The following is a 10770-nucleotide window of genomic DNA, read 5'->3' as shown; positions in this document are numbered from 1 at the left end:
AGATCAACAATAAAGAAAATCTGCAGACTTAACCTAAACTAGTTTTATCTAGTTAATTAATAAAATTCTTTTGCCGTTTAGTATTGTTGGGGTGCAAACCTATCCCACATAGGAGGGAGACAAAAACAAATGTATGTATATAAGTCTAAGGGGAAGTCCCTCTAATACCAATTGATTTTAAAAAAGGATGAACTATTGGGCTTATATTGCAGGATATTGTGTTTGGGCTATGATTAAATTAAATTAGTGGTCCCATAAACTACTTTCAAAATTTCATTAAAACAATGTTCCATCAAGGAATTGAACAGCAGCAATTCAATCACTTCAATAACCAACACTACATCTATACTTTCTTATATATCAAAGAACTTCTAGTTAAAACTGATTGTGCTAAGTACTACTCAGCATAAAAGGAAGCAATTAAGTATATTAACAAAAGTAGACTACCAAAATCCAAAATGCATAAAATCTATTTACATTAGAGACGGATGATAATTTAATGTTCAAAAGTGAACATCATGAGCATAAGAAACCAAAAAATAAACAAATGATAAGACAATCTCACCAATGCAGCCTAAGGTTAAAAGATTTTCACCAATGCAACAATATCCATATATACTTCCTAAATATCAAACAATAGCCTCGGGAGGGACGCAATTCTGGGAAGCTGATGCAACAAATCAGTAAAAGAGTCATTCCTTGGCATACCAAAACACTCGTTGTTGTCTGACGTTATTCCAAACATAGGACTAAAATCAAGGGTAGAATAGTCATTCACATCATGCCAACCATTTACATGATGCAGATTCATCTCATCACTAGGGTTATGATACTCATTTTCAGTCTGAAAAAGATTATATAGAGAGTTGACCTTTTTCATGATGAGTGTTTCATCTGATTCCATGTTCAATTGGGTATCATTCAATAAAAGTTGAGACATGTTCTCAAGCATATCATCTTGTTTGACTCCACCCAAAACATTATCAATAAATGGTACAATCTGAGCGGGTCCTTTCTCTGAGATACAGTGTCCAATGCGGTTTACAATACCAGATATCGACCTGGGTCCTTGAGGATTCAACGTCTCAACCTCCCTGTTAATCTTAGACCCATGAGCACTCGCACTTTCCACATACCCGTACTCTTTCATCAAATCTGCATTAGTCCCCTTGGCCTTTATGTCATATAGATATAATCCTTTCGAGTATTTTAGCTGCAGCGGCCCATTATTATACAATACATTTGGAGCTTGAACGGAAACATTTTGTGCAAATGGCGAGTCAAAAACTTTTTCTTGTTGTTGGCTAAGAAAGTTAAGGCGTGTATCACACTGGATCAACTTTTCATAATGCTTGTTTAGTACACCTTGTGAACACTGTAGATAATGTTGCCTACAAAACACAGGCCACCACATGAAAACTTAGCACAGAGCATTGAACAATTAACTTCAGGTAATTTTGTAGTTTAAGTAGGGGTCATTAAGCTAAATAATCAAATTGTAAAAATGTATTACCTGCAGGTGATGGCTTCTCCACCTGTAAAATCAGATGTCGCCTGCCAAAGAGTGTGTTTTCTAGGCTGTGGATCAGTCTCTCGGAAAAACTGTGGCGGTTTACCAAGCTGATTGATCACAACATATGGATATATTTAGTTAGTAGCTAATGATGTTCACAAACAAAATTATATATAATTAAAAATGTAATAGTTTTAATACCACAATAGTCAATAAGCCTGGCCCTTTATCTGGACAGTTTGCCTTCAGTCCCACAATGTCTGACCACTGAATTTCTATCTTGTTCTTCAGACCGCCATCAAGAACTTCCCAAACTAGCTTATGCTTTGCAAAGTAACATTTCGCCACTAAATCACCTTCATGGCGTGACACGTACTGCAACAAGGACAACATTCAGCTAACTTTTAAAGGTTTTTACCATTTTGATGTGTTAGAGATCATATTATTATACATGTTAATGCAGACAGTAAGTTTTCACACATACCTCCCAGTTTCCAATCCTCAAAGATAGAGCTTGAAAATTAGATGCCTTTAACTTATCAACGGGACCCGATGTCCCGGGCTTCTCTACTCTTGCCTTAATATTTTTCTCTTGAGTATTTTCAGTTGGCAAAACACAATTGCTAGAATTGGCTTGGTTAATCTTTGATTGAATTAACTCCAGCAATGATGGGCTCTTCTTTAGATTCAAACCCAAAGGACCAGGCTCATTGAGCGGGTTGTAGTCAGAAAGTGAAACCGGTAACACTTTGCTATCAAGGCTCCACTGCAAATCATAATAATCAATATAAAGTTAATTGCATATCATCCACATTAACCGGCCATAATTAGTTTACTTTGGCTGTTTCGAATCAGAACTTGATTCTACCTTTATCAACACATTACATTTTCATTTTTAAGATATAAACGCATCATATCTATTTTCTAATTAAGGAGCAGAGATAAAACCTATTCCAAATTAGGGATCATGCAGCCAAGAAAATTTATAAAAAATGATACAGTCAAGAAAAGAAAAAAACATTTATTTTCTAAGTGGTACGTCAAGAAAAGGTAAAAAAAAAAGTCAAAATGAGAACATATAGTTTGAAAGAAATGACAACATCCATACATAAACAAAAAATTAATTGGTCCTACAATGAAAGCGATAATGATGCATGCACACAATCTTAAAATATATATTAATACAATAATATATAAATCTTGGCCTATGAATAATTTGAAATTGAAGCAAGATCAAATTTCTTTTAAACTAAATGATCTCTAATTTCACTTTCATTTTCCATAAGCCAACATGCCGAATACGATACTGATAAAAAAAAATCCCACAAAACCCTAATATTACATTTTACGATCGATATTTAATTTTGACTTAAAACAACTTAACTAATACTCAAAAATGCATACGCATAGAAAAAGAAATTACTATTATTTAATCAATAACATTATACATGATACACACGTGCAGTAGATAGTATAACAAAACAAAAATAATAAAATAGGAGTAATATATAAATAAATAAGTAATAATTAATATATGAAAATTAACCTCGTTAACTGTTTGAGAAGAGGATGATTTCAAACGTTTATGATCCGGCAAGTACTCTTCAGGTATGAGTGGACGTTTTTCTCCCGTCATAACAATTTCCGGCCATTGCCAGTTGTTACGGTTGATGTTATCCGGACACATTGATTGAACCATGATATATGCACGCGATCGATGATGAGTTGAAAAGTTATTTACTCTGAATTGAAAGTGAGTGGAATATGGAATATATAAATAATATAATAATTAAGGTTAAAATTGTGGGGGGTGTTAACTAATTAAGCCCTATATTCGATGCGAAAAACATGGGATTTTGTTTAGCTATTTGCGGTGGATACCTTCCAGAGTCCAGGGAAACTACGAGAGGTGTGTGACTTCAAATCCAGTCATCGTTTCCATTTATATATGAAGTTGGAGTCGTGAAATGACCAAATCACCCTTGACTTAACTCAAATATTGTAGGATTCCAATTCCAATACGCGGAATCACTTTAATTTTGAAATCTTTTCCTAATCAATGAACTTTATTGTTATTGTTATTGTTAATTGTTCGGTTAATGTTAATTAAAATTAATATGTTATTGTTAAATTAAATAAATATAATATAATATATGTGACTAATCAAGAGTGAAGAGAATTCTAGGAGAGAATAGGAATGTAAATTTTTTTATTTTATTTTTTTATTTATTTATTTAAAAAATGTTTATTATTAATGTCAATATCAGATAAAAATATGAACATTTAGGCTGCATTCTCGAGATTTATCTACTATAGAAATGAGAGGAAATTGATGGATTAAAAAATAACAGCGATTCTCGAGTTTTAAATTTCACCAGAAATAAGAGGAGAGGAGATGATTAGGAAGGATAGTACCTTTAGATTTTGTCACCAAAACTCTCCGCCCATATTTGGACTGATTGAGAAAGATAGTAAAACACTATCATCCCCTTTCTTCTCCACTCTATTTCGCTAAAAGAAAAACTCGAGAATACAACCTTAAAAAAGACACACTGTGATGAATGTTATTATTTTAACAACAAAACACTCAAATAATAACGTTCATCACGATGAATGTTATAACCGACCTCATCAAGAATAACCTTCATCACGCTTCGAGCATTTTTGTCATAACCCGTCCAAATCCATATGGACGAATGCAATAACATCTGGTCCCATTGCGATGAACGACTTCAAGTAATATCTTTAAAATGAGAAAATGCACAGCGGAAGATTTCTTTCATACCTGAGAATAAACATGCTTAAAAGTGTCAACCAAAAGGTCGGTGAGTTCATAAGTTTATCATAAAATCATAAAATTCTGTAATTTTGATAGACCACAAGATTTAAATACAGTACACCTATCTCATGTACGAAATTATTTTTCATAATGCTTGGCAGAGTAGGTTCGTATCCTTTTCTCCCCCGTAGGTTGCCTCGCGATTTTTAATCACCGTACACATATCTCGTGTACAAAAATAACATACACATAACCTGTGTATAAAATCATTCCTCATATATATAACCTTTGCTTGATAACCGACCTTAACGTTTAATGCGCATCATTAATATCCCCAAAATAAACAGAACTTTCAGTCTGTAATAAATATATAAACCTCGAAGTACTAAACACCACGCCCACTAGCTCTTCTGTCTAGTGAACATTCTGGGTGGGGGTGTTAAACCCGGTAGCTACCTCATTTTCCTAATTCTTAGGTTACCAAGCTATAATAATCAGGGGAAATATTCGATATAATAACTTACAGAACTTCTGTCTGTATAATAATTCATTCAAGGAATGTTTTGCTTGTGTCTATCGTGTCAAACATTTATAAAAGCATTTCATGTATTCTCAGTCCCAAAAATATATATTGCAAAAGCATTTAGTAAAAAGGGAGCAAATGAACTCACGATACAATATTTTGTAGTAAAAATATGCATACGACGAAACTGAACAATGCAGGGTTGACCTCGGATTCACGAACCTATATCAAGTATATATATTAACACATATAATTAACATGTAATAATAATCAAACTAGTTTATATATATTACTTATTTAATTTAGTAATATATTTGTTATTTTAAAGGTTATATATATATATATATATATATATATATATATATATATATATATATATATATATATATATATATATATATATATATATATATATATTGTATATTAATATTTATACATATAGTTATACTAATACATATATATCTCTATATAATTAGTATTATATTATTAAATCAAAAATTTTTATATGTAAATATTTATGTAAATAATGTTATTATGTTTGTAGTAATAATAATACTGTAATAATAATAATAATAATGATAATAAAAATAATATAAATAAAATTATATATAAAAATCATGTTAATGAAAATAATAATAATGATAGTAATAATGATAATAAAAATGATATTTTTAATAATAATGATAATAATAATAATAATTCTAATAATAATAATAATAATAATAATAATTATAATGATAATAAAAATAATAATACTTATCATAATATTAATAATGATAGAAATAATAATATTCTAATGATAGTAATAATTTTAATTGAAATGTTAATTTTAATTTTAATGATGATAATAATAATAATAATAATAATAATAATAATAATAATAATAATAATAATAATAATAATAATAATAATAATAATACGAAAAAGAAGTCTACCTTTAAAACAAGCTTAAAAGAAATAAATGACATAGCCCAAGCTCGAACCCACAACCTCTCGCTTAATCACACACACTCCAAACCATCCGTCTGTTTTGTTATTTCTGAAATAACTCTTAACTTAAATCTATATAACTCTGTCATTTTTGTTTCCTTTTTCAAAACCCATTTACTCTCTTCATTATCATCATCATCTAATAACATCATCATCTATCTCATCATCATTCCATGTTATCATTTCATCATCGTATATCATAATTACGTATCATAATCATAATATTATTGTTATCATCATAAGCGTAAATCATCATCATCATTCTAATGTCATCATGACACCATAACCGTTTATCATCACCAACTACATCTCACGTATCATATCACCTTTCCTCATAAGTAATAAAATATTGTTAGGAGCCCATGATGGAGTTTTAGTCCACAAAACAAGAGTTATATGGCTCGATTTACCACAAGCCCAACTAGCTATTTATGGTCCAACAAAAACATTATGTACAATCGATTTTATTTTTCCCTACAAAATAAGTGGGGTTACTTGTTCTAAAGTGTCGGCCATCAAAAAGAAACACTCATCTTTGCCTTTATGCTTTTAACATCATCTTATTAGTGATATTGTTACTGTGACAACATAATCAAGCTTTGTCAGACCAAGACCAAACTAACGTAAAAGATATGCAACAGTTTAAATTTTGTGGGTTTCGTTTTGTTTGCAGCGTCTGTAATCAGACCACAGACATATAGCAGTGAACATCATACTAGTGGTTTGGTGATTTGTTATTGACAACGGGAATCTTCAGTAGTAGTAACAGCAACGTAACAGTTGCAGTTAACTTTGGTTTTCGAATAGGAAGAAGGAGAACAGAAACCGTAATAATTAACGAGTGGTTTTGGGTTTTGTTTGAAGGGCTGAAAGAAATAGAAAATGAGAAAATTTATATAGATGATGATAGTGGTTCGAATGATGGAGGAAGGAGGTTCACTAATATCATGAGGAATCAAGGTGATGGTGGATTCGATGATGATCAAAGTGATGGTGAAGACTTGTTTTATTATGGTGTTGTAGTGGGTTTGAGTGTTCAATGGTTGGTTGTTGTGGGTGGTTCTTCGGTTATGTTTAAAACTGAATTAGAAACAGAAGTGTGAAGGTTTCGTGATGTTATTGGTGGTGGAATTGGAGGTTGCAGTAATTAATCGATCAATATCGTGGTGTTTGATCAGCGAGAAAGAAAAATACAGAAGTAGCAGTAGTTAAGTTAAATGGTGGTGATGGTAAAACGAAGATGGTGTTTAAGGTGGTTCGTTGTTCATGGTGACCGGGGGTCCGGTGGTTCTTGGTGAGTGTAGTTCATTGGAAGTGGTGGATCGTGGTGGTTGTGAAAGGTGGTTTGGTTGTTCACAGAAGACAATTACAGCGTTTTAATGGTGGTGGTTTAAGATGATTATTGAAATGTCCCGTTCTTATTGATTAAAAACGTTCCATATTAATTGATTTCGTTGCGAGGTTTTGACCTCTATATGAGACGTTTTTCAAAGACTGCATTCATTTTTAAAACAAACCATAACCTTTATTTCATAAATAAAGGTTTAAAAGCTTTACGTAGATTATTAAATAATGATAATTTAAAATATCCTGTTTACACACGACCATTACATAATGGTTTACAATACAAATATGTTACATCGAAATCAGTTTCTTGAATGTAGTTTTTACACAATATCATACAAACATGGACTCCAAATCTTGTCCTTATTTTAGTATGCAACAGCGGAAGCTCTTAGTATTCACTTGAGAATAAACATGCTTTAAACGTCAACAAAAATGTTGGTGAGCTATAGGTTTAACCTATATGTATCAAATCGTAACAATAGACCACAAGATTTCATATTTCAATACACATCCCATACATAGAGATAAAAATCATTCATATGGTGAACACCAGGTAACCGACATTAACAAGATGCATATATATAAGAATATCCCCATCATTCCGGGACACCCTTCGGATATGATATAAATTTCGAAGTACTAAAGCATCCGGTACTTTGGATGGGGTTTGTTAGGCCCAATAGATCTATCTTTAGGATTCGCGTCAATTAGGGTGTCTGTTCCCTAATTCTTAGATTACCAGACTTAATAAAAAGGGGCATATTCGATTTCGATAATTCAACCATAGAATGTAGTTTCACGTACTTGTGTCTATTTTGTAAATCATTTATAAAACCTGCATGTATTCTCATCCCAAAAATATTAGATTTTAAAAGTGGGACTATAACTCACTTTCACAGATTTTTACTTCATCGGGAAGTAAGACTTGGCCACCGGTTGATTCACGAACCTATAACAATATATACATATATATCAAAGTATGTTTAAAATATATTTACAACACTTTTAATATATTTTGATGTTTTAAGTTTATTAAGTCAGCTGTCCTCGTCAGTAACCTACAACTAGTTGTCCACAGTTAGATGTACAGAAATAAATCGATAAATATTATCTTGAATCAATCCACGACCCAGTGTATACGTATCTCAGTATTGATCACAACTCAAACTATATATATTTTGGAATCAACCTCAACCCTGTATAGCTAACTCCAACATTCACATATAGAGTGTCTATGGTTGTTCCGAAATATATATAGATGTGTCGACATGATAGGTCGAAATATTGTATACGTGTCTATGGTATCTCAAGATTACATAATATACAATACAAGTTGATTAAGTTATGGTTGGAATAGATTTGTTACCAATTTTCACGTAGCTAAAATGAGAAAAATTATCCAATCTTGTTTTACCCATAACTTCTTCATTTTAAATCCGTTTTGAGTGAATCAAATTGCTATGGTTTCATATTGAACTCTATTTTATGAATCTAAATAGAAAATGTATAGGTTTATAGTCGGAAAAATAAGTTACAAGTCATTTTTGTAAAGGTAGTCATTTCAGTCGAAAGAACGACGTCTAGATGACCATTTTAGAAAACATACTTCCACTTTGAGTTTAACCATAATTTTTGGATATAGTTTCATGTTCATAATAAAAATCATTTTCTCAGAATAACAACTTTTAAATCAAAGTTTATCATAGTTTTTAATTAACTAACCCAAAACAGCCCGCGGTGTTACTACGACGGCGTAAATCCGGTTTTACGGTGTTTTTCGTGTTTCCAGGTTTTAAATCATTAAGTTAGCATATCATATAGATATAGAACATGTGTGTAGTTAATTTTAAAAGTCAAGTTAGAAGGATTAACTTTTGTTTGCGAACAAATTTAGAATTAACTAAACTATGTTCTAGTGATTACGAGTTTAAACCTTCGAATAAGATAGCTTTATATGTATGAATCGAATGATGTTATGAACATCATTACTACCTTAAGTTCCTTGGATAAACCTACTAGAAAAGAGAAAAATGGATCTAGCTTCAACGGATCCTTGGATGGCTCGAAGTTCTTAAAGCAGAATCATGACACGAAAACAAGTTCAAGTAAGATCATCACTTGAAATAAGATTGTTATAGTTATAGAAATTGAACCAAAGTTTGAATATGATTATTACCTTGTATTAGAATGATAACCTACTGTAAGAAACAAAGATTTCTTGAGGTTGGATGATCACCTTACAAGATTGGAAGTGAGCTAGCAAACTTGAAAGTATTCTTGATTTTATGTAACTAGAACTTGTAAAATATATGAAGAACACTTAGAACTTGAAGATAGAACTTGAGAGAGATCAATTATATGAAGAAAATTGAAGAATGAAAGTGTTTGTAGGTGTTTTTGGTCGTTGGTGTATGGATTAGATATAAAGGATATGTAATTTTGTTTTCATGTAAATAAGTCATGAATGATTACTCATATTTTTGTAATTTTATGAGATATTTCATGCTAGTTGCCAAATGATGGTTCCCACATGTGTTAGGTGACTCACATGGGCTGCTAAGATCTGATCATTGGAGTGTATATACCAATAGTACATACATCTAAAAGCTGTGTATTGTACGAGTATGAATACGGGTGCATACGAGTAGAATTGTTGATGAAACTGAACGAGGATGTAATTGTAAGCATTTTTGTTAAGTAGAAGTATTTTGATAAGTGTATTGAAGTCTTTCAAAAGTGTATAAATACATATTAAAACACTACATGTATATACATTTTAACTGAGTCGTTAAGTCATCGTTAGTCGTTACATGTAAGTGTTGTTTTTAAACCTTTAGGTTAACGGTCTTGTTAAATGTTGTTAACCCAATGTTTATAATATCAAATGAGATTTTAAATTATTATATTATCATGATATTATCATGTATGAATATCTCTTAATATGATATATATATACATTAAATGTCTTTACAACGATAATCGTTACATATATGTCTCGTTTAAAAATCATTAAGTTAGTAGTCTTGTTTTTACATATGTAGTTCATTGTTAATATACTTAATGATATGTTTACTTATCATAGTATCATGTTAACTATATATATATCCATATATATGTCATCATATAGTTTTTACAAGTTTTAACTTTCGTGAATCACCGGTCAACTTGGGTGGTCAATTGTCTATATGAAACATATTTCAATTAATCAAGTCTTAACAAGTTTGATTGCTTAACATGTTGGAAATATTTAATCATGTAAATATCAATCTCAATTAATATATATAAACATGGAAAAGTTCGGGTCACTACAGTACCTACCCGTTAAATAAATTTCGTCCCGAAATTTTAAGCTGTTGAAGGTGTTGACGAATCTTCTGGAAATAGATGCGGGTATTTCTTCTTCATCTGATCTTCACGCTCCCAGGTGAACTCGGGTCCTCTACGAGCATTCCATCGAACCTTAACAATTGGTATCTTGTTTTGCTTAAGTCTTTTAACCTCACGATCCATTATTTCGACGGGTTCTTCGATGAATTGAAGTTTTTCGTTGATTTGGATTTCATCTAACGGAATAGTGAGATCTTCTTTAGCAAAACATTTCTTTAAATTCGAGACGTG

General features: G+C 31.2%; 1 protein-coding gene across 1 annotated transcript; it reads right to left on the bottom strand.

Annotated features, from left to right (window-relative positions):
• Nucleotides 1-622: 622 nt before the first annotated feature.
• Nucleotides 623-3200, bottom strand: LOC139843070 (uncharacterized). The gene is made up of 5 exons (XM_071833150.1): nt 3060-3200; nt 1998-2279; nt 1715-1888; nt 1514-1620; nt 623-1391 (listed from the first exon to the last, which is right to left on the bottom strand). Exons 1-5 carry the CDS (start codon nt 3198-3200, stop codon nt 623-625), a joined length of 1473 nt encoding a protein of 490 aa, XP_071689251.1.
• Between the last annotated feature and the right edge of the window lie 7570 nt (nt 3201-10770).

The sequence above is a fragment of the Rutidosis leptorrhynchoides genome, chromosome 4 (genome assembly GCF_046630445.1).
Source record: "Rutidosis leptorrhynchoides isolate AG116_Rl617_1_P2 chromosome 4, CSIRO_AGI_Rlap_v1, whole genome shotgun sequence".
Taxonomy (NCBI): domain Eukaryota; kingdom Viridiplantae; phylum Streptophyta; class Magnoliopsida; order Asterales; family Asteraceae; genus Rutidosis; species Rutidosis leptorrhynchoides.
This window is presented reverse-complemented; position numbering and strand designations above follow the sequence as displayed.

Coding starts and splice junctions, on each gene's coding strand:
- LOC139843070 (XM_071833150.1), bottom strand. CDS start 3,200: ATGTGTCCGGATAACATCAACCGTAACAACTGGCAATGGCCGGAAATT. Junction 2,280..3,059: donor CTTCTCAAACAGTTAACGAG/GTTAATTTTCAT, acceptor TATGATTTGCAG/TGGAGCCTTGATAGCAAAGT. Junction 1,392..1,513: donor GGAGAAGCCATCACCTGCAG/GTAATACATTTT, acceptor TGTGTTTTGTAG/GCAACATTATCTACAGTGTT.